General features: G+C 58.9%; 1 protein-coding gene across 1 annotated transcript; it reads left to right on the top strand.

Moving 5' to 3' along the window:
• Positions 1 to 3,286: 3,286 nt before the first annotated feature.
• On the top strand, positions 3,287 to 22,158 carry PADI6 (peptidyl arginine deiminase 6). The gene is made up of 16 exons (XM_054721193.1): positions 3,287 to 3,393; positions 4,082 to 4,265; positions 5,993 to 6,065; positions 8,838 to 8,905; positions 9,385 to 9,493; positions 10,255 to 10,380; positions 11,957 to 12,135; positions 12,354 to 12,457; positions 14,711 to 14,822; positions 16,263 to 16,370; positions 16,581 to 16,735; positions 17,562 to 17,718; positions 17,831 to 17,954; positions 19,320 to 19,390; positions 20,420 to 20,581; positions 21,925 to 22,158. The coding sequence occupies exons 1-16, from the start codon at positions 3,302 to 3,304 to the stop codon at positions 22,156 to 22,158; spliced, it is 2,058 nt and encodes a 685-aa protein (XP_054577168.1). The 5' UTR covers positions 3,287 to 3,301.
• The last annotated feature ends 1,347 nt before the right edge of the window (positions 22,159 to 23,505 follow it).

Raw genomic sequence — 23,505 nt, forward strand, 5'->3', positions numbered from 1 at the left:
AGATCTTTAATATTGAGGCCAGGTATTGGCTCATAGAGCTGGGTGGTCAGACACCCAGAGGTACCGCTGTCCCGTGGCTCGTGGAGAACACGGGTAGATAAGATGGGCGGGCGGAGCCTCTGCCCTCGCGCTAGGGAGAAAGGGACCATACACCTGGGGAAACGTGCCTCCTGCCTCGTGCCTCCTGCCTCGTGCCTCCTGCCTCGTGCCTCGTGCCTCGTGCCTCCTGCCTCGTGCCTCCTGCCTCCTGCCTCCTGCCTCCTGCCTCCTGCCTCGTGCCTCCTGCCTCCTGCCTCCTGCCTCCTGCCTCGTGCCTCCTGCCTCCTGCCTCCTGCCTCCTGCCTCCTGCCTCCTGCCTCGTGCCTCCTGCCTCGTGCCTCGTGCCTCGTGCCTCGTGCCTCGTGCCTCGTGCCTCGTGCCTCCTGCCTCCTGCCTCCTGCCTCCTGCCTCGTGCCTCGTGCCTCGTGCCTCGTGCCTCCTGCCTCCTGCCTCCTGCCTCGTGCCTCGTGCCTCGTGCCTCGTGCCTCGTGCCTCGTGCCTCGTGCCTCGTGCCTCGTGCCTCATGCCTCGTGCCTCGCTGGAGAGAGGCAGCTGCTCACCGCCCACAGTGCTGGGCACAATGCGTCAGCGTTTCTTAACGAAGCAAAAAAAAAGTGCCTGTAAAGAGGATGTTGGTGTGAGGCCATCCCCAAACCTGACTGATAGGGCTGCCAGGAGCCGACGGCCTCCCGAGGCCGCAAAGAACAGAGAGAGGAGCTGGTGGCCAAAGCAGCCCTCGCACCCAGATCAATGCAGTGAGCACCCCAGCCATTCATGGGAGGGGGCGGGCATCTGTCAAGGAGCCAGGGAAGCCGGGTGGAGAAAGCACCAGGTGTAAGTCCTTCCACCCCACAGAGCACGGGCCATCCTGTGCCGGTGCCTCAGCACGCACTTGCCTGCTGCCCTCGCCCTCCCCCAGGGGCCACAGTTAGCTTCCTGCAGCTGCGGTAACAAATGACCACAAACTGGGTGGCTGAGAACAACAGAGATTCATTCTCTCGTGGTTCTGGAGGCCAGAGGTCCGAATTCTGCCTCACCGGTCTGAAATGGAGGCGTCAGCAGGGCCGGTCCCCTCCGAGGGCTCCAGGGGAGTAGGTTCCTCGGCTCTTCCTCCCTCTGGTGGCTGCCAGCTGGCCTTGGCTGGTGGCCGCATCCCTCCAATCTCTGCCTGTGTGGTCACGGCGCGTTCTCCTCTGAGGGCGTCCAGTCTCCTCTGAGGGGGTTCCTCTCTCCTAAGGAGACTTGCGATGGCATTCAGGGCCCACCCAGGTGATTCAGGATAAGGTCCCCATCGCAAAGACTCGGTCACACCTGCAGGTTCAGTCACACCTGCAAAGGCTCTTGCCAGATGAGACCCGCAGGTTCCAGGGATTGGGACCTGGTAGCTTTGGGGCCTAGTATTCAATCTGCTGCAGGTCAGGAACCAGCCCCGGCCAGCTGGGCAGGCAGAAAGGACAGAGGGAAGCCAGTGCCCCCTTTCCACAGCCCCACGCCTATTCCTCCACTAAACCCTAATGGGAAAGACTTCCCTTCGTAAACCCAAGTTGGGAGGTTTACTTTTGCGTGGGTCTGGACTTTTGAACGGAGATTGTTTGGCGACTGTCTTATCCCTGATTCTGAGAGGAAGACTGACTCGCAGGAGGTTTGGGGTGGGGAGGGGGCTCTCAGGAGCCACACCTGGGAATACTATACAGCCATTAAAAAGGAGGAGGATTTTTACACACTGATATGAAGACCTGCTGTGTGAACTGGACTGTGAAGCGAACAAAGCCAGGTAAGGAATACTGTGTAGCATAGCCTGCCATTTATGTAAGATAAGAAGGGAGGATATACACACATGTTTGCAGTTAGGGACCCAAACTCGGCCCCTTGAGCTAAGGCAGGAGGACGAGGGAAGATACAGAGACAGGAGAAAACCCCCAACCTCCACATAACCCAGGGGCAGACCCGGGGGGCGGGGGGGGGGGAGCCAGGCATCAGCCTCCCTGCCCAGACCCACCCCCAGCAGCCTGGCAGAAGGGTGCCCCTTCCCTCTGCCCCCTTCCTCTGAGATGGGGGAGGGACTGGCTCTCAAGGGTCACACACACATTTATCTGGGAAGACAGAGAAGAAACGGATGCCACAGGCTCTGCCCCCGAGGAAGGGAACTGAGCGGGTGAGAGACCGGAGGAGGGAGACTTGGTAGCGGCCCCTTTTGAACTTGGAACCAGGTGAACATGGAACTTTTCAAGAGTCGCCACAGCCCTCATGCACGCGTGAATGAACACGGTTTGAAGTGAGCTGGTGCGCCCGGGGCTGGAGCAGGAGTGCCCGCTGCTCTGCTCAGTGGGCTCAGCGGAGATGAGGCGCAGCTGGTGAACGCGGTTCCACACGGGCTCCTCTGTTCATCCTCCCAACACTTGCCCGGCCCTGCAGGGCCCTGGCGACCCCGAGGGGACAAGGAGCGCCCCCTCATGGCCTGGGGTGGGACATGGCCCCCCGGGCCACACCCCAGACCTGCCAGGTCCCGGATCGGCGACGACTTGAACCAGCCTCCCTGGGCATTTTTTGCAACCACTAGAGCAGGGGTCCTCAAACTTTTTAAACAGGGGGCCAGTTCACTGTCCCTCAGACCGTTGGAGGGCCGGACTATAGTTTTTAAAAAAACTATGAACAAATTCCTATGCACACTGCACATATCTTATTTTGAAGTAAAAAAACAAAACGGCAAAAACACCCGCACGTGGCCCGCAGGCCGTAGTTTGAGGACGCCTGCACTAGAGCGTCCAGAACCACTGACCCAGCGCTTTGCAGGCCTCACCTCGTCGATTTCCAGGAAACACACCCCTAGAGCTGAGGCCCCAGAGCCTGGCGCGGCTACCACTCGCGGCCACCCCGACCAGCGCCCCAGCACCCCTGCAGATACTTGCTCCCGACAGCTTCCCGCTGAGTCGGTCCCCCAGCGCTGGGGCCAGGTTGGCCAGTCCCACCCGGAGTCCCTCCTGCTCCCAGCTGAAGGCCGGAGACCTGAGCAGCCGGCCCCACGCGGGCCTCGTGTCTGCAGGCACAAGCTGCCCAATAAGTTGTGATGCGTGGCTCTGGCCCCACCTGCTCCTCTGCAGCCTCAATGGAGAACAGCAGTCCCACCTGGGCAGCTGCTGACGCCTCCTTAACAGGGGCGGCCTGGAGAGGCCCCAGCCTATAAGAGGGGAGGGCAGCGGCGCGCCTGGGGTCAGCTGCGGTTGTTGTGTTGGTGAGGGCGCTGAGCGTACAGGGCCGTGCCATGTCCTCCCGGAGCATCGTCCACCTGTCCCTGGACAAGCCTGCCCGTGCGGTTTGTGTGGTGGGCGAGGAGATCACCTTGGATCTCACTGGGTGAGGAGCTGGGGCTCTGCCAGGCTGCTGGGGGTGGGTCTGGGCAGGGAGGCTGGTGCCTGGCTCCCCCCTGGGTCTGCCCCTGGGTTATGTGGAGGTTGGGGTTTTCTCCTGCCTCTGTATCTTCCCTCGTCCTCCTGCCTTAGCTCATAGGGTCGAGTTTGGGTCCCTAAGGGCTAAGCCCAGATGCCGCAGGGTGCTGACCCAGATCCTATATCTGCCCCTTGTGGGCTGTGGCGCCTTAGAAGCGGGTGCCCCTTCCCTCTGTCCCTTTCCTCTGAGATGGGGGAGGGGCTGGCTCTCAAGCTCCCTTGTAAACTGGAACCTCACGGGGGAAGAGGCCAGGTCTTCCCCGGGGTCATAGTCCGACCCTCCGAGTCCCAGGCCACGTCTTCTCTGCTACAGGGGTCCCTTGTGGCTCCTTCCTCCCTGGGAGTTGGGGTTTATAAAGAAGACGTCGCTTTGGTCATTTCCAGGGCATTGGTGAGAGGGTGGGGTCTGAGCAGGAGCTTGTGGGAGAGAGGACTCGGGGGTCCTTAGAGGAAGGCTGAAGTTGTTCTAGGACCCCCACCCACCCGCTGCCGAGCGTAAATTAGGGTGCCTCAGCCCTCTAAGGGGAGAGGGGCTGGGGTCCAGGCTGAGAAGGTGGGGCTGTTGGGCCCTAAAGTCTGTCTCTTGGGCAAACCAGGTGTGCCCCGCCCAAGTGCACGTTCTTCACCATCAACGGCTCCCCGAGGGTCTTGGTGAACATCCCCAAAATCGTCCCGTTGACAACCGACAAGGAGGGGGCCACCATCCAGTTGCTTCCGTGTGAATTTATGGACGTGCTGGTGAAGATGACGGCCCCGAGCCCTGACATCGGGGAGGACAAGGTAGGCCGGGGAGCGAGGCAGGGGTCGGGGGAGGGGGCAGCTAATACCACCGGGGTCTCCCTGCTGACAGCTGGCGTTTCCCGAGTCTGTGGAAAGTTGGGTGCCAAGTGTTTTGCATGCCTGATCTCCTTTAAGTCTCACAACAAACCTGTGAGCTGGGCACCCCACGACCCCATCGTACAGATAAAGAGGCCGAGGCACTGAGAGGACGTGCCCTGCCTAAGCCGGAAACCAGCAGAACCGGGATTCAAGCTCAGACGTGCCTGCTTCCGTGCGTGCTTCTGACCACGACGCTGGGCCGGCTTCCAAACCGGCGGCTTTGAAAAACCTGCCTTAAAAGGTGTCGGCAGCAGAGCGCCAATGCGCTTTTGGCTGAGGCTGGTCCTCTGGAGGCGGAGGTTCTAATGAAAACTAAGTGCGAATGCAATGCCCTGTGTTAGGCATCGTTGCCCCATTTTACAGTCGAGGAAACTGAGGCACAGAGTGGCCTATCTGAATTTAAATGGCATAACTAGAGCAGGCGGCAGGGGGTGGGGTGGGGGGGCCTGATCCTGGATTCGAGCCAAGTCTGTGCCCTCTCTCCTGGGCAAGTGTCTCTCTCACGGAGCACCTGTGGCAGGTGGGTTGGGGTCCACCTGGTAGGACAGGCCGTGAGGTTCATCTGGGTGAGGCTCTGGTGGTGGTTTCTGGAGGGAGCAGGTCCCTCTGCAGAGTCATTAGAAGCGCCAGGGACGCTAACACTCAACACCTGAGCCACAGCCCCACCAATTAAGCCAACCTCGGGGTAGCTCACCGCTCTCCAGGTGACGCCACTGAGATGCTGAGGGTGAGAGTCACGTGAGGCACGATCAAGGCTCGGGCTGCCTACCAGCAGAGCTGCTGGAGTGGCCGGTGGGTGGTTCATACCCATGTGACACTGTGCCCTGGGCAGGCGATTCCCTGGGGGCAGGTGGTACACGTAGACAGCATTCGAGTCTCCCAGGTGAGAGCAGAGGCTGTGATGTGTCCCCGCTGAGCCCAGGTGACCTGGGAAGCATTCTCTGCCCAGGGCTCGGCCTCCAGCCTGGTCAGGAATGGCGTCTGGAGTGAGATGCTTGACCGTGGCGGACACGAGCTTCTGCTAAGGAGGTCACAGGCATGTAGGTGTGGCCTGAGCTAATGTCTGGTTCTCAGGTTCGTGATGAAGGCCTTGTGGTCAAGGCCAGTGGCTGAAAGGTAGGCAGAGCCGGCTTGGGACGCAGGAAAGACTTGAGTTCCAACTCCAGTCTCCGTCCCAGGTATCCCATGTCCTTTTGAGTGAGTGGCTTAACCTACAGGAGGCCCCACTGCCCGCCTCATGGGGTGACAGGTGAACCCCCGGAGGGAGGTATAGTGAGGAGGAGGATGTCGTTTAAAGCGTGACCTCCAGAGCCAGTGGCCTGGATCTTCAGTCCTGTGTGACCCCTTCCTGGGTGAATGTCAAGGGCAAGTCCCTTGGTCCCTCTGCCCTGGGCGTGGAGCCCACCTGGAGGGGTGGTGAGGAGGCCTGGGCGTGGGAGTCCTGGGAGTGGTCACAGCATGTTGAACCGGTTGCTCTTCACCTACTGAGTTCCAACATAGTAGGCCTGTCCCGGCTCACAGCCAGACGTCAGATGTGAGACCGAGGTCAAGGGGCTGGGCTGGGGGGCGTGGCCCAGGCCCTGCTCCTGCCTTCAATCTCCCGTGGGTTCCGGATGCTGTCTCCACAGGTTTCGGTGGCGTACTATCTGCCCGACGAGAAGGTCCCCGTGGCCACCGCTGAGCTCTTCCTCACTGGCCTCGGTGAGTGGGGTTCCCACCCCTGGAGAGGAGGGGTGGGCGTGGCGGAAGCCAGGGAAGGGGCTGTCGCGGGAACGAGAGGCCTTCCACGGGCCCTCGAAGGGTTCGCACGACATGCGCACGTGCACTCCCTCCTCAGAGCTCAGCCACTTCTCTCCGCCTCCCTCACTGTGACCTACGTCTCAGGACGGACGCGGTCTGTCCAGGTGTTCCCGTGACTGGTGCCAACATGCACCGCCTCTGGGACAATGGATGAAGTGTCTGGTTCAAAGTTAACTGGATCACACCAGACCCTTTCCCCGCTGCTCATACCTAAGAACATTCCTTCCTAATTCTTCCTGGTGTAGGCTGCCACTACCTCTCCCCTCTTCTGGATCGGTCCAGCACAAGCTATAATGGCTATTCTCTTAAAGATAAGCTGTACCACTTATTCTCTTAAATCTGATTCTGTAGGGTGTCCCCCCCCCCAAAAAAAAATATATATGTATATACTTTGAGTAATTATAAAGGCAATGTTTATTAAAAATACATTTCATTTTCAAAATTGAGCTATCAGCTAGTAAAGTGTATATATATTTGGGGGGACACCCTCTATATATCTTCAAATTCACTCCCCACCTCTCTGCTCCTTTGGAGCCATCTCTGCATCCTCAACTTCTCCCTCCCGAACCTGTTCAATGTAGAACCCCCCCTTTTTTCTCTCTCTCCTTTCTCTCCTCCCCCTCTCTCCTTTCTCTCCTTTCTCTCCTTTCTCTCCTTTCTCTCCTTTCTCTCCTTTCTCTCCTTTCTCTCCTTTCTCTCCTTTCTCTCCTTTCTCTCCTTTCTCTCCTTTCTCTCCTTTCTCTCCTTTCTCTCCTTTCTCTCCTTTCTCTCCTTTCTCTCCTTTCTCTCCTTTCTCTCCTTTCTCTCCTTTCTCTCCTTTCTCTCCTTTCTCTCCTTTCTCTCCTTTCTCTCCTTTCTCTCCTTTCTCTCCTTTCTCTCCTTTCTCTCCTTTCTCTCCTTTCTCTCCTTCTCCCCCTCTCCCCCTCTCCCCCTATAGAGGATCCTAACAACTTCTCCACTGAGGCCAGTGGCAGACTCGATCTTCCTCTCCCTTGCCCTCCGTCAATGTTGAATACAACCTGTTATCTCTGGATGTTCCCTTTGAAACACTCCAGGGACCCTGCCCTCAGTTTCCCCACTACTAGCTGGCTGGTCCTTCTCCGATGCTTTGCTGGATCCCTCCTGGAGCCCTGCAGTACCTTGGGGCTTGGGCAGCTCATCACGTGGCTCTACAGTCAGATGACTCCCCAAACTCCAGTCGGGCGTCTCCCATAAACTTGGCTTGGCTATCTGCTGACCCAACACAACGTCTTGAGTGTCTAACCAACACCGTAAATGTGATCGATCCCAAACTGGACAGATCTCTCTACCCCAAGCACCTATTTTTAATTCCCTTCCTCATCACTGTAGATGGTAGTCGATCCTTCGAGCCAATCTGACCAAGCACCTTGGTGCCACCCTCATTCTCCTTGTGGCCTGTGTTGATCTGCAAATCTTGGGCTAAACCTTAAGTTTAGCTGGAATCCACTCTTGCCTGTGTCCCTGCGCAGGCCCCCAGTGGGGTTCCCTGCTCCGTCCCTGCCCTTCGACATGTCCAGTTTTAGCTCAGCCCCCCAAGCAGCTCACCTGTGGCAGGATATCAGCTACTGTCTCCCGGGATCCGAGCCTCCCACTGCTTCCACGGCCTTGGATGAAAGCCAATGTCTCCCTCCCCCTCCTCCCCACCCCCGGCCCATTACCGTTACCCACAGAACCCACAGGACCTCTAACCTGTGCCCTATTTCTCTTCCTCTTGCTCACTCTGCCCTGGGCACGTGGGTGTCTTTGACCCTTGAACTTGCCACCGTGCACTTCCTGTTTGATTTGCTTTTCCTCCCGATGTTAACACGGATCGCTTTCTGGCCTCCTTCGGGTCTCTGGTCGCATTTCCGCTTGGAAGATTCCTCTGATCGTTGAAAACGGACAACCCGCTCCATTGCCTTCCTCCTCCCCATGGCGCTTTTGCCATCGGACATGTATGTGCTTTGCTATGTCTCCTCCCCCTGCCGCTTGTGTGTGCGCACGCCTTTACACTTGGAGGAGGAGAAAGGGCCCGTCTTGCATGCAGCTGTTCCCCTGGGACTAGAAAGGTCCCTGCTCCGTGGCCGGCATCGGGGCCTAAGCATCTGCCGGGTGCAAGGTGCACAGTGGCCGCCGAGGCCCGTTTCCGCGGCGCTGACATCCCGGTTGAGAAACAGCATGTCGGATGCCAAAAGCTGCGACTGGAAAAGCCGTACGGTGGTCACTTGTGTGGTGGGGAGGGGAGAAAGGGACACGTAGATGGTAGGAAGGGTGACGCCTGGGCGGAGCCTGGTCCGTCGGCTCTAAAGGGGCTTGTGGTGGCCGGCTATTGAGCCATTCCTATGTCTTAGAGCTCCAGAACCTTCCAGAAGGCTGGGGAGGCGAGCCTTCCGGGTAGGGGTCCCCTGGGGAGCGGCCACCAGGCGCGCAGTGGCATCGTGACCGCAGTGGACTTGTTTTGAGCTCCCAAGAGGCTGGGGGAGACACGGAGACAGGGCCTCTCCAGGCTTCTTCACACGAAGCCGGCTGTCTGGGAGGAACTTCCTCTGCTAAGCCGAGCGCGCCTGAAAGGCTGGAGGCCCTGCTGCCGGCCTTGGGCAGCCCCGGGGGATTAGCCACGGCCTCGAGGCTCCGCCCAGCGGTCCAGGGGCTGACCCATCCCTCCTGTTGCAGAGGTCTCCCTGGACGTGGACATCTACCGCAGAGGGCAAGTGGAGATGCCGAGTGACAAATGGGCTAAGGTGAGGCAGCGGGTGGCAGGGGGCGGGGCGGGGGGGGGGGTGCAGACCGGGGCCCCGGAGGCAGATCCTGCAACAGCCTTCCCATGTGGCCTTCCTCACGTCCGTGAAAGTGCTGCAGCATAGATCGGAGCTGATGACGTCCGTTTCTAGCTTTTCCAAAAAGGAGAACGCCTGGCAAACCTGGGTTGACATCCACGCCGGGTGGTGGGGTCGCTGCCCCCGTCAGATGGGCCGCGTCTCCTCCACTGGTTCTCGGTCCCCACTTCCCCGGGCCCTCGGCAGAAAGCTGGTGGCCCTTCCCCAGACAGCGTTCCCTCCTGCTCCACGTACCTCAGGCTGGAAGACACTAGAGCTGGCAGATGCTGACCTAGAGGTCCCAGCCCCCTGAAGAAAACCTTGGCTCTGTCCCCGCTGGGGAGGAAGGAGGTTTATTAGTACCCGGCATCTTCCTGAACCCCACGTTCCTGTCGTCTTTGCAGAAAAACTGGATCTGGGGCCCCAGTGGTTGGGGAGCCATCCTGCTCGTGAACTGCACCCCGGATGGCAAGGTCCAGGACGTAGACAAGACCAAGGTGTTTTTGTCCGAGGGTAAGGAAGGACTGGCCCTGGCTGGGACGCCGCCACCTTCCCTCCTGGGGCTCCGCCTTGCCCCGGCTTCACAGCCCCGCCCCTCGGCACACCAGACTCCAGGCCCATGTCCCCGATCGGGCCAGTCAAGTCTCTGACCAATCGCTTGGAGCTTGTAAGTAGGAAGGGCGAGGCCCCACGGCCCCACAGGGAGAGCAGGGGATCGGGTGTCCTACAACAGTTACTTCCTGGCTATGCACTTGAGCATGTTGACGTCCCTGGCCTTGTTTTGCCATCTGTAAAATGGGCATGACACCATTGCCTTGCAAGGTGGACGAGAAGACTAAAGGAAGGCACCAAGGGACATGTGAGACTCTTCTAAAAACCCTCTGAGTCCGGGGCAGGAGCGCTGACGGTCTCGGGCAAAAGCAGTCTTGGTCTGGTCCTGAGGTGGGGTTGGGACCTGGGTTCCAGGTCTTCGCTGTAGAACGGATGGTCCTGGTTCACACCAAGGCTGGAGGGAACCCCTCGCTGAACTGGCCACGCCGGGCCTTGTTCTAGGTGCTTGTGGACTGCCCTGTGGGGTCAATGCCACCCTCCCTCAAAGTGGGCCCACAGATCGCAAGCTTCCTATGACCTCTCAGGGAGCGAAACGTAATGCAGGCCTGGGCAGCCTGGGCCAGCACAGGGGTCAGAGGTCCCCGGCGCTCCAATACACAAGCCCCCGTCCCCGGAGTGCTGGCCTCCAGACGCCCCGAACCTTGGCCTTGTCTCTTGCCCAGAAATAAAGACTCTGTCCCAGATGGAGCTGAGCGTTCAGGGGCCCAGCTGCGTGTTAAAGAACTACCGGCTGGTTCTCTACACCTCCGAGGAAGAGGCCAAGAAGGGCAGAGTCTACCGGCCCCAAGGTGAGCGCTCTGCACCAGCTCTGCCTCCTCTCTCACCTCCAGGTGAGCTGTGGCTACAACTCCTCCGCCCACCCCCCTGCTGTCCCCGCCATGGGGCCAGACCTGTATGCCTAGGATTGTCTGGCTGCCACAGCCACCGAGCTCTGTCTACACCAGTAGGTGAGGCCTTGCACCCTCAGGGCCTCCTTCCCCAGTGTGGGTGCCTGTCCTGCAGGATTTTCGCATCTGGAGGGGGCGACCTGCACAATAGCTGGAACGATAGTGATTGCCTATGCAGATAGGGAATGGCTTCTCCCCGTTTCTCCCGCCAGAAGAACGGGCTCCATTGCTGACATTTCTGAACCAGGACCCCACTAGACTAGGTTTCCAGAATGCAGAGGCCAGGAAGCCGGGTGCAGCGATGCTAGCATGTCCATCTCGGGCACCACGTCACACATTGCCACCTTCAGCCCTTATCAACCTGGCAGGCAGGTGGCCTGCCCCTGTCCTAGAAAGCGGAGCCATGTTTAGCTTCAGCCAGGCCTTTGTTGAACTTGTGGTTTATAATGGACCAGCCTGCCCCAGCTGGTTTGGCTCAGTGGATAGAGCGTCAGCCTGCGGACTGAAAGGTCCTGGGTTCGATTCCGGTCAAGGGCACATGCCCAGGTTGCAGGTTTGATCCCCAGTAGGGGGGCGTGCAGGAGGCAGCTGATCAGTGATTTCTCTCTCATCATTGATGTTTCAATCTCTCCCTCTCTCCTTTCCTCTCTGAAATCAATTTAAAAATATATATTTTTAAAAATAAAAATATAACGGACCAGCTTGTGTCCAGCGTGGGAGCAGGGCCAGCTTGTGAGGCGAGGGCCGGAAGGGCCTTCCAGGTAAGATGACCCTGTCGTGCCTGGGTCGTAAGGCTTCTCGCCACTTCTTCTCCCTCCTTATCCAGATAATGGGTATGATAATCATAGCACCTGTCTCTCTTGGGGGTGAGGAGGCCAATGATCCAGCGAGCCTTCCCCACAGTTCCTGGCACATAGTAAGTCCACAATGAAAGCTTAGCTTTGTTTTAAAACCAGCAATTAAAACCAGCAACGAGGTCAGAGAGACGGTCAAGTGCAGACCAACTGAGAGGGCTGGTAAGGGGCTTGTAGCAGGTGAACTTGGGACCCCTCGCCCCCCAACTACATAGCGAAGCATCTTGGGGTGGAGCAGCTCTGGGAGCCCAGGGCCCTGGAGTGGTTGAAGGTGCTGGGTCTGCGGCCAGAACTCTAGAGGTGGCCAGCCATGATCCAGTCTGTGGAGCTGGGAACCCACCGTGCACCAGTCACACTGGAACCCCTGCAGTGAATCGAAAGGGCTGTGCCTCTGGGCTGGCGAGCTGTGGGGGTCCTGGTGGGAGGCTCTCCTTGTACAGTCTGACCCCTCAAGGCCAGCGGAGAAGCCTCTGGAAGACTAGAAGCAGGAGGCCCCAGGGGCATGCGCAGCTGGCCCAGCTTCTGCACGGCCAGCGGCAGCAGCAGGGAGCTATGAGGGAGGAGCCGGGAGCCTGGGCCAGCAGGTGAGGTGACAGCTGGTCGGTCCATCCTCTCCCTCCTAGCCGACAACTCGGGCGCCTTCGACTTGGTGCTGGGGCCTGGCTGGCACACCTACAACTTCGCCCCCCTGGAGGGCCCCCTGAAGGAGACCTTCTACGTGGAAGCCACGGAGTTCCCGTCTGCCAACTTCTCCGGCCTGATTTCCTACTCGGTCTGCCTGGTGGAAAAGTCTGAAAACGCGGTCAGTCCCCGAGGAGGCCACCCCCTTTGCAGCAGGGACTGTGTGGGGAGGGGCAGTCTCCGCTGGGAGGAGAGGGGAGAAGGCGTGGTGGGTGGAGCTGGCCTCTTTGGAGGAGAGAGCGCAGGTGAGCGCCTGCAGGTGGCTGCACTGAGCAGCTGGAGGCCGGGGGAGGGAGGTGTGGATCCCGGTCACCAATGGGACCGTGTCTTCCATTGCAGCCAATTCCAGAGACCCTGGCGTACAAGGACACGGTCGTGTTCAGGGTGGCTCCTTGCATCTTCATCCCGAGCACCCAGATGCCTCTAGAGATCTACCTGTGCAGGTGAGAGCCCCTCGGGCTGCCTGTGCCAGGCCGCTTCCTCCCCAGCGCCCCCTTTCATCGTCTGCGGGCGGTTGCCTAGAGGACTAGACTTCTCCCCGGGAAAGGGAAGTCCTTCCCCTTGAGCTGCCTGGTCCCCGAGATGGTCCTCAATGCGGGTCTGAGCACTGACAGCGCGTGGGACGGAGCCTCCCAGGTGTTAGGGAAGGCTGACAAGGAAACGGTGTGACTTCAGGGAGCACTAAGTGCCCTACCGCAAGGTAAGAGGAAGGAATGGCAAGGACGAGGGTGTGTTCTGGGGACAGCGAGGAGGCCTGCAGGGCCGGAAGAAGGCAGGCGACAGGAGGACGGAGGACAGACGGAGGAGGAGGACAGGGTCAAGGCCAGCAGGGCCGCGCGGCCCCTGTGCATCAGGGCATGGCCTTGGGGCTGGAACAGACCCCAAGTACAATGGTTTCCAGTCCGCCAGTGCTGCGGGCCTTTCCAGGTTCACACCTGGAGAAGCACTCATGGTGACTGGGCTGGTTTCGGGGGCTCCCGTTGTGGGGAAGCAGGAATACAGAACCAGGTCTCCCAGGGTTGGAGGTTTGCCAGGCAAATCAGCCGAGGCGGGCGGTGGGCAAGGGTATAATTGTGGCACGTCCTAGACTCAGAGCGGGGAGGAAGGAAGGTGAAGGGACAGAGGGATGGGAATGAGAGCAGTCCAGGGCCAGAGGTCCCCAGGAGGTCAAGCCTCTGGCCCAGCGACTGGACGGGGCGAGCCGGGAAGATGGCGTGGATGGGACTGGACATTAGATCAAGGTCTCGGGCTAGAAGGCTGAGGTAGGGTCGTAATGAGACCTGTCAAGTCAAGGACCCAAAGAGGCCACGAAGGCATGGCGGCAGCAACACGCGGCAAGGAGGCCCACTGCCTCCGCCAGGCCCGCGGGGCGTAAAGGGAAAATAGCTCTTCGAGGGGGCTGCTGGGGAGCAGGGTCCTCGGAGGAGCGGCAGGTTTCAGAAGGAGAACAGAAAAGACAGGAGCTCAGGAGTGTTGCTGATAACACATGCACAGACTCCAGCTCTCCCACCTTTGTCGTTTGTACCTGAAGACACATTGTTCAGCCCTGGCCAGTGAGCTCAGTGGTTAGAGTGTCATGGGTTCTATTCCTGGCCCCAGATGTAGAACCAGGTCACCAACCAATCAGTGTGCCTCTCTCACATCAATGTTTCTGTCTCTCTCTCTGTCTCTCTCTCTCTCTCTCTCCCTCCTTCCTTCCCTCCCTACCTCTCTCCCTTTCACTTTTCTCTAAAAAAGCAATGGAAAAAAAATCCTCACGTGAGGATTAACCAAAGAAAACAAAAAAGACATGTTGTTCACTCACAGGAGGCATCTGCTGAAACCCTGGTCTTCTGGGAGCCCCATAGTGGTGGTATTCAGGCACGGCTTGATCCAGCTTAGCCACAGATGGCTGTGACACTGGGGCTACCCGTCCTTACCCAGCACACATCCTCAAGGCCGCCCTAGACCTCGTCAGGCTGATAAGCTCCCTGCAGCCTTGTAGACCCTGATGTTATTTATGGAACAACAACACAGAATGGGAATGCTAGTTTTATATGTAGAACCAGGCTAGAATCCCAGTGTTGATACTTCCCGATAGTGATAGTGTGACCTTGCTGGCATTCAACTCGTGAGGATCTGTTTATAAAATGGGTAATCTTCTCAATCTCAAACGTCATGGTTTACCTCCAACAAGGAACCAACGTACATTGTGGACCGGAGGACTGTGCGAAGATCCTAGGATTTCAGGCCCACCCCCTGCTCCCCGTACAAACATGACAACCTCATTGGCCATCTCGAGGGGACACTTCACTTCTTGACTTCTCAGGAAATGCAGCCCCCTGGGGCGAAGGAGTCAGCCCTCTGGGTAGACTCGGGCAGGAGGGCCTGGGGCGGCTCCCCAGCTGCCTGGGACAGGGCGGAAGGTACCGTGGATGTGTCTGCAGGATAAGGACAGAGCCTAGGCCACCAGAGCGGGAACAGATGCTAACAGTTCTGGACCAGACCCCGCCATGAGCTGGGCCCTGTGATGCTGGGCAAGACGTGCTCTGAGCTACCAGCCTGTGTCCCTAAGGTTGGGGGACACTCTGCATATCTCTCGGGCAGGGACATAATCTCTCCTGACCGCAAGGAGGTGCCCCTTCCCTGGGACAGCAAGGCGATGCCCCCGGGGTAGCCCCAAGGCCTTCCCAGCGCCTGCTTCTCTCCCCCCGCAGAGAGCTGCAGGTGCATGGCTTTGTGAGCACGGTGACCGAGCTCAGCGAGAGGAGTAACAGCCAGGTGGCGTCTGTCTACGAGGACCCCAACCGCCTGGGCAGGTGGCTCCAGGTAACGCCCCACCTGAGGAGACCTGTCGGTGGGGGAAGGGCCGGGGAGATTGGACTGGAGCTCACACAACGGGCATCTCAGGCTTCCGGTCAACCTTCCCAGCGAAGCTCAGCCTAACTGGAGGCGCCTTTGTTCTTAGGGCTTCAGTGGAGGGAGGCTCAGGTGACGTGACTTGCCCACGTCGTAGCCCGAAAGCACGGAGCTTAGAGTCTGCCTTCCTCCTCTTTCAGAGTGCACGTGGTCAGGACCACGGAACACCCTCGGCAGCTGAAGGGTCCAGTGCCCTCAGCTACAGGTCGGCAGAGCTGGCTCATTGCTCCGGGGTCCAGCCGATCTGAGAGCAGGGCGTGCCCTGCTGCTCCATCCTCCACAAATAGCTGAGGGATTGTCGCGTGCTGGGCACCGTTCTAAGTGTGAGAGAGAAACTAGAAGGGCCCACCCTGCCCCGGCTCTAGCAAAGACACTGAACTCAAGTGCGGTAAATGCAAGAAATGAGGTATCATGAGTTACTAGACCAAACTAGGTGGTCAGGAAAACCTTCAAACTCGGGAAACCCGGAGCTGGCCATGCAGATTGGGTTGGGGGGAAGGTTAGAAGCAAGAGCCCTCTGAGCAGAGGACAGCTGCCTGCAGGTCGTAATGTGGGCCGCGCTATGAAAAGGGGCTGGGCGGGCCAGGTCAGAGTGCAGAGGTCACAGGCAGGTAAGTGCTGGGTCGTACGTCAGGGACCTCTTCAGCCGAGGGTAGGAAGAGAAACGAATCCAGAGCAAGGTGGGATGACATTGGAGGGCACGCATCAGGATGTGAATGTTCTGGTCAAGTGTGAAAAGAGCCCTCCAGCTGAGAAAGAGAGCAGGTCTTGGGGAGGGGCCAGAATGGAAGAGAAGCTTCGGGGAGAGGTCACGGTGGCTTCCCCATATGGCCTCGGGGATGCGTCCACGCTGAATGGATTTTAGAAATAAAGCCGAGGCTTGTTCCTAGATTGGGTGCAGACGGTGAGACTAGGTGACTCCCATCTTAAACTTGATGGATGCAAGAATGGGTCAGGAAAAACCCCAAGCAGGGGCTCTTGCTGAGCTGAGTTTTTTTCCCCCAATATATTTTTATTGATTTCAGAGAGGAAGAGATAGAAACATCAATGAGAGAGAATCATTGATCAGCTGCCTCTTCACACTGGGGATCGAGCTGGCATGTGCCTTGACCAGAATCAAACCCAGGACCTCCTGGTTCAGAGGGCAAGGCTCAACCACTGAGCCATCCAGCCGGGCCTGAGCTGAGTTTTGAGGGCTGAGCAGGAGTTGGCAGGAAGAAGGGGTTCTTAATTGCCCCCCGCCCCCCGAGATGGCCCGGTACAGGGAGCACTGTGCCAGGCGAGCCGGTCTCAGGCCGGAAAGCAGCTGATGGGCGAGAAGCTATCACACTTGTTTTCCTGTCCCTCCAGGACGAGATGGCCTTCTGCTACACCCAGGCGCCCCACAAGACGATCTCCTTGGTCTTGGACACCCCCCGGGTCTCCAACCTCGAAGATTTCCCCATGAAATACTCACTGGTGTGGGGCTCGGTTTGGCTGATCTAAACTTGGTCCAACCTCTCGGGCCTGCTGCCTGCCCAGAAACGATGGGGTGCCAGGGGAGAGGGCCCAGGTGGCCTCTGGGGGCAGGGGGTGTGGGGGTCTACCCGGGAGACTGGATTAGGGGTAAGACTGCGGCTTAAAGCCCACCCCTGCTAACACCCCTGCCCCGGCTGGGTCTCCTTCCAGAGCCCAGGGATTGGCTACGTGACCCAGCTCACCGAGGACGGTAAGGTGATCACTATGGATTCCATTGGGAACCTGATGGTGTCCCCACCCGTCAAGGCCAAAGGGAGAGATTATCCTCTAGGCAGGATCCTCATTGGCGGCAGCTTTTACCCCAGGTGAGGGAAGAGGTCAGGTGGTGGCTAGAAGCCTTCAAACTAGAGGAAGGGACCCTGGTTGCTCACCTGGCTCTGACCCCCACGTGACTCGGGTCACCTGCCCAGGCCCGTTCCTTCTCCTCTCTCGTGAGGATTTTGAGTCTGCCAATCACATCGGAGACTAAAAGGAGGAAAAGCAGACAAAGGACTCATTCTTTGAGTGGGGGTCCCGGGTTCAAATTGCAGCCTGCTGAGCTCGGCTGGCCTACTGACCCCACAGGATGCCCCGCCACAAGATGGGCCTCCAGGTGGCCGTCCTCCAAGCTAGACTTCCGGGTGGCCACTCCTCTAAAGCCAGGAAACACTGCGTCCCAGGGTCTAGTCTTTATTCTAGACCAGGGATCCTCAAACTATGGCCCGCGGGCCACATGCCACCCGCCGAGGACATTTATCCGGCCCGCCGGGTGTTTTTGCCGCCCGGTAGGAAGAGAAACGAATGGGTCCTCCCTCCACCTTCTCTCAGCTTAGCAGCCGACTCATCCCGGGCCCGTAGTGCGCATGTGTGGAATGTGCACCGCACTCTCCGACTCCCCTCCAACGGTCTGAGGGACAGTGAACTGGCCCCCTGTTTAAAAAGTTTGAGGACCCCTAGACTCTCTTGGCTCCGTCCCGAGTTGGGCCAGAGTGAGGGATTCTTAATCACCACCCCTTCCCCTACGGGCCAGTCGCTCCGGCCCCAGGGTGAGAACAGCCGTTCGCCTGAAGGTAGCCTGGCGCTCGGCGGCGAGCATTGGCGGCCCACGCGGGCCATGGGGGCTCAGAGGCTGTGCCTTCCTCCTCCTCTTAGCAAGGAGCGCCGGGACATGAGACAGCACCTCCGGGACTTCCTCTACGCCCAGCAAGTCCAGGCCCCGGTGGAGCTCTACACAGACTGGCTGATGGTCGGCCACGCGGACGAGTTCATGTGCTTCATCCCCACACAGGTCAAGGGTGAGAGCGACAAGGTCTGTGCTGGGGACTGCACGGGGCGGGGGGGGGAGGGTCTTTTGGAGACCCATGGAAACTTTTGGAGGGGACGCTAGCATCTGACCCTCGTTCTGTCTCTCTGTCTCTCAGGGCTTCCGGCTGCTCCTGGCCAGCCCCCACTCCTGCTACCAGCTCTTCCAGGAGAAACAGAAGGAGGGCTACGGAGACATGGCCCTGTTTGAGGAAGTGCGGGAGGACCAGCTCCTCTCTAACGGTGAGGCGACCCCCGGCCATGGCGTGGAGGCTGGCCCTTCTCCCCCAGACGTCCGTCCTTTCGGCTCAGTCACTTTACTTTGTCTTTCCTGGCAGAGAAGTCCCCAGGAAGCTTGAAAGCATCGCGTGGGCTGTGTTGGAGCATCCTACTCCAGGGCAGGGCTATTCTGGCGGGTGGTACAGGGACGGCACAGCCAGATCCGGAAGTTCTGGGATGGCTGAGGCTGCTAGGATGCATGTGGAGGGGACTCGGTCAGCAGGCGGCTGGCTCAGGGTGGGATGGGGGTGGGAGGAGATGGATCAGATGCTGACTGTGTAGTCTCTGGAACTATTCGGGGAATGTTAGGTTAAGTACCTGGGCACTGGGACTTCAGGGGTCTCCTGGCCAACCCTAAGGAAGACGTAAGCAGCCCAGCAGGGATGGTGTGGCTGGGCCGCGGCAGGCCTGTTCTAAACCTGTGAGGGTCCGGGGTGGGGTGCTGGGAGTTCTCTAGACCAGCGGTTGCCATCCGGTGGTCCGACCACTGGTGGCCCACGCAGTCCGAAAGGTTGGCGACCGCTGCTCTAGACCAGTGGTCGGCAAACTCATTAGTCAACAGAGCCAAATATCAACAGTACAACGATGGAAATTTATTTTGAGAGCCAAATCTTTAAACTTAAACTATATAGGTAGGTACATTGTTATTAACTTAATTAGGGTACTCCTAAGCTGGCCTTGGCTAAAAACTCAAGGGGCCAAAGAGCCGCATGTGGCTCGCGAGCCGCAGTTTGCCGACCACTGCTCGAGACCCTTGCGGTGCCACGTAAGGTCTGAGGGCCCCCTGGGTGCTTGTTAGAAATTCAGAATTTCGGCCCCGCTCTCCACCTCCTCAACTTTGGGGAGGGGCCCAAGAATCTCGCCATCCTAGAAGGTGACACTTGCAGAGCATGAGCCACATATCACCCACCCCATGCTCAACTCTGGTACCCCAACTGAAGTTCCTGAAGATGAGGCAACAGACTAACTTGGTCAAGGGTCAAGGTCCCAGGTAGAAGGTAGCCCGGTTGTACAGGTCACAGAAGGCACGGAGGTGCCCAGGCACGAGGTGTGTGGGGCTGAAGTCACCTGCTGACCTGTTTTAGGCTGCCTCCCCATCCTACCACGGACAGAGTGGCTGGTGGCAGTAAAAGTCCTGCCTGGGTTTTCATGGACCCAGGTGTGACCTTTGACCCAGGTGGGTCCCTGGAGACTAGCCAGGCCACCCACACTAGTCACTGGCCCAGGAATGCACCTTCTCGGCCATGCCCAGGGCTGGAGTCTCCCCAGCCCTGCACAGCGTTGCCTGCTCCCTGGCCTACAGGCCCGCCCGCCTTCTCCTTCCTCCAGGGAGGGAGGTCACTACCATCAATCAACTTCTGGATGATGACACCCTGAGGAAGCAGAACGACTACGTGGAGGTAGGAGCCGGGAGCCAAGGATGTGAGGGAGGGACCTCCTCCAGAAAGTGGGGGAGGCACTGGCGAATCTAGACAGGCTCCTAACTGAGCAACTACTATAGCCCAAGCATCATGCAAGACACGTTTCTGTAATCCTCGAAATCGCCCTGCGAAGTCAAACCCATCTTGTTTGTGACAGGCTCAGTGTAAGGTCATGGGCCTAGGCCGATGAGCTGGGTACTGGGTTTGAACCCACGGGACTGCCAAGTTCATGCTTCACCCACTGTTACTCCGTGTCTGACCAAAAAACGGTGCTGTAGCTCAGCACTTCCCTAAGAGGCTGAGTACCAGAGGCTTAGGGACGGACCAGGACCTTCTCAATGCTCAGGCCCCTCGGCTCGCTGTTCAGAATCACCCAGCACCTCAGATCTCTGAAAATGAGGACCGTGGGCTGTGAGAAGCATGGGGCAGGGGGGTGTCCCCAGGAGAGATTACCTAGCTTCTGGAAGAAGGGCAGAGTTGCCCGGGGTCACATGGTCAGCACAAAACTGCTTTGCCCACTGGGACTGTATGGCTCCTGGCAAAGGCGTGTTCAGAGCCACAGTGCACTGGTGACCTTTGCCAAAAAGGAAGGGAAGGCCTCCTGGCACAGCAGGGTGGGTACCGGCCGGGTATGAGGTCAGAACAGCCCTTGACAGTGTCCTGGGTATGGTGGTCACGAGCCCTGTGTCAGACCAGGGAGATGCTCAGGTGTTGGGCAGGGAGCGCCCCTGGTGGGGACCACTGCTCCCGTCCTTCCTAAGGCCCCTCAGCTTCCTGCCCTTGCCCAGGTCCCCTGCCCTGGCCAGGCCTGAGGGCCAAAGGGGACCGTGCCACAGAATCAGGACGACTCACTGCCGCGGGGCTGACTGGCGAGATCCTGGCCTCCAAGATCGGGCCTTGATGCCCCCACACGGCAGGCAGGCAGCGAGTGATGGAAAGGTGGGAGCCACTCCAGGCCACTCCCTCCACTCGGTGAGCTCACTCCCCACCCGGCCCGCCCGCCCGCAGAAGTGCATTAACCTGAACCGAGCCGTCCTGAAGCGGGAGCTGGGCCTGCTGGAGAGGGACATCATTGACATCCCGCAGCTCTTCTGCTTGGAGCAGCTGAGCAACGTGCCCTCCACGGAGCAGACCGAGAAACGCTACGCCAGGCCCTACTTCCCCAACCTGGTGAGGCCCGGGGTGGGCTGCCTGCCCCCTGGGTGGGGGTGGGGGTGGGGGCTGTTCAGCCAACTGCCTGGTCCCCTGACATACATGGTGCTGAGAGAAGGTGGAGGGAGGACCCACCCCCCTCCGTCCCCCATGGGAGCAGTGAGTGGGGCCCAGGCTGGCTGGGTGACTTGCTAAACAGTGAGTGACCATGGGCTTGGCTCTGGGCTCAACCCCAGCCTTAGGGTAGTCACTATGCAGCCACCTTCCCAGGATGCTGTGCTATCACCAGACTCGAAGGGGCCAGGCAGCTGCTGGCTGAGACGTGGTTGGGGGTGCGGGCAAGCTCCCGGGACAGGGTCTTCCTGCCAACATAGCCTGTGACTCCCAGGAGCACTGCTCCTATGTAGACTGGGAGTTGAAGTTGGGGTTAGCGTGTACATGAGTCCCCTGCGGGGCCAAGCCTAGGCCACCTCTGGCCTATACCGGGCCTTTCTCACACAACAGCCACCCACCACGTGGGCGCTTGGCATGCTTCCTGAGATGTCTGGGCTCATTAATTCTTTCAGCACGTGCAGGCCTCTCTCTGGGGCTCAGGGACACACAGGGACCTGTTAATGTGACAAGATCCATGTGGCCCCCTGGGCATGACACAGGAGCCATCATAGGCCTTGGGAGTAGGTGCGGGCCGGGGGAGTTGCTCTAAGGCAGTGGTCGGCAAACTGCGGCTCGCGAGCCACATGCGGCTCTTTGGCCCCTTGAGTTTTTAGCCAAGGCCAGCTTAGGAGTACCCTAATTAAGTTAATAATAATGTACCTACCTATATAGTTTAAGTTTAAAAAATTTGGCTCTCAAAAGAAATGTCAATCATTGTACTTGCCTTGCCTCGCAAGGGTCTAGAGCAGGTCGGGGTGATTTGGACAAATATATTGATATTTGGCTCTGTTGACTAATGAGTTTGCCGACCACGGCTCTAAGGGGAAGATGCTAGAGCTGAGATGCAACAAATGGACATTCCAGTAGAGGGAGGCAAGATTGTGATGTGGACAGGACTGAAGGCCAGATTAGGGACGGGACCCAGGGATGTTGGCAAAGCCAGACTTTGGCCAAGCAGGGTTTTGGTTTTGCTACTTAGAATCATACAGGGGTGGGGCCATTGGAGGCTCAGGCAGAAGTGAGCTGGACCTGCCAAGATTGACTGGCGATGTCTGCATGCACGCAGGCCTGGAGAAGGGCCGGGTATGTGCTTGCTATTGCTGGTCTCGTCAGCCCACGGCAGCCGGGTGTTCCCTTGCATTGAACCCAGTGGCACCTTCTTCCATGGCGCCAGCCCGCCCAGGCCTTGCCCATCCTCTCTCTGACAGCTGCAGCTGATTGTGATGGGCAAGAACCTGGGGATCCCCAAGCCTTTTGGGCCCCAGATCAAGGGCATCTGCTGCCTGGAAGAGAGGATCTGCCAGTTGCTGGAGCCCCTGGGCTTCAAATGCACCTTCATCAAAGACTTTGCCTGCTACATGACTGAGGTCGGAGACTTCTGCGCCTGCGCCAACATCCGCCGCGTGCCCTTTGCCTACAAGTGGTGGAAGATAGTGCCTTAGACCCAGCCTAGCGCTGCCAGCCCTGCCTGTCCCTCTATGCTGGGGGTGGGGCTGGAGATGAGGAGCCCCCTTATCCTGCTCCCCCCCACCCCTCAGAATCCAGAGGGGTGGCCAAGGCTGCCTCAGCTGCTCCCCTTTGGGTAGAGATGGAAACTGTCTTCAGCTGAGGAGTTACTAGCTACGCATTAAAGCTCTGGTTCTGAATGCATCCTGGCCATGGCTGCCTTGTTCTGGGGAAGGGTTAACAGCTCAGGATGGAGCTGAGCAGCTGGGACACCTGGCGTCAGGCTGCCCCACTTGCCTGGGCAAGCACGTGGCTGTGTGGACCCCAAGTCTGTAGTGGGAAGTGGTAGGAATCAGATGGTTTGAATTCTCGAGTGAAAGCATGAGACCAGCCAGGTTTGGGAGTTTCAGCTTGATGGGCCAGTCCAGGCTGGGGGAGGGAGAGCTGGGGAGGCCCAGCCCAGGAGGGCGGTACCTGCCTCAGGAGCAGCAGCTTCGCCACCAAGTGGCTCTGGTCTCCTTGGGGTAGCCTGAGGGACAAGGTACAGCAAGGGCCACCCTGGTCAACTCCCACTGCGCCCGTGTCCAGGAGAGGAAGCGTCTGTTCCCGTCTGCCGCCTGTGTTAATGGCACAGATGCTATTAAAGCAAATGGTTCTGAGAACTTACATCCATGGCTGTTCCCACCCTGCTCCTACCCTGGCTGATGGGAAGCTGCAAGCAGTCTAGGCACTTGGAATGGGGGCAGCACCTCCTGGAAAGGACGAGTCTGATCACAGAACAGCCAGGATCGTAGGCTCCGTGCACTCTGAGACTGACGGTGGTGGTTGCAGGGGTCTGGTGGATGGTGCGGGGTGGCTCAGCCGCGTAGGCCTGGAGGAGCAGCCTGGCAGAATAGGAACCACGTGGGGCCTCTGCACACACACCTGGCCTCCTGGTGCCCCCTGGTGGGCAGCTTGCCACACTGCAAGCAAGGGGCCAATGCTGGGCGAAGGGGCACAGTTGTGACCAGGCTCCCTTTTGAAGCGTTGGTGGAAGGGTGAGAAGTGACTAGGCATTTCGGGCACACAAAACACCAATGTTCTGGTACTTTCCGCGCCTGTCATCCTCACAGCCCCAACGCAGTAGACACAAAAACTCCACTTCTGAGTCTGGGCAAGTGAGGTGCTGAGCCTCCCCAAGGGACAGAGCTGGGAGTGCCACCCCCCTCCAACCCCCCTGTGGTCTAAGCCCAGAAGCTGGAAGGGCCCGCTGCCCTGGGCTTGCCCCCTTCCCGGGAGCCTCGGCTTGGGCAGCTGACGGGAGGTGCGTGTGCAGGGAAAACAGAGGTGATCTCGCTCTTACC

Source organism: Eptesicus fuscus, chromosome 9 (genome assembly GCF_027574615.1).
Source record: "Eptesicus fuscus isolate TK198812 chromosome 9, DD_ASM_mEF_20220401, whole genome shotgun sequence".
Lineage (NCBI taxonomy): Eukaryota > Metazoa > Chordata > Mammalia > Chiroptera > Vespertilionidae > Eptesicus > Eptesicus fuscus.

Excerpts from the sequence above, each read along its gene's own strand:
- PADI6 (XM_054721193.1), top strand. The coding sequence starts at position 3,302 with ATGTCCTCCCGGAGCATCGTCCACCTGTCCCTGGACAAGCCTGCCCGT. Across the intron at positions 12,136-12,353 it reads TGGAAAAGTCTGAAAACGCG|CCAATTCCAGAGACCCTGGC; the intron begins GTCAGTCCCCGA and ends CTTCCATTGCAG. Across the intron at positions 14,823-16,262 it reads GCCTGGGCAGGTGGCTCCAG|GACGAGATGGCCTTCTGCTA; the intron begins GTAACGCCCCAC and ends CTGTCCCTCCAG.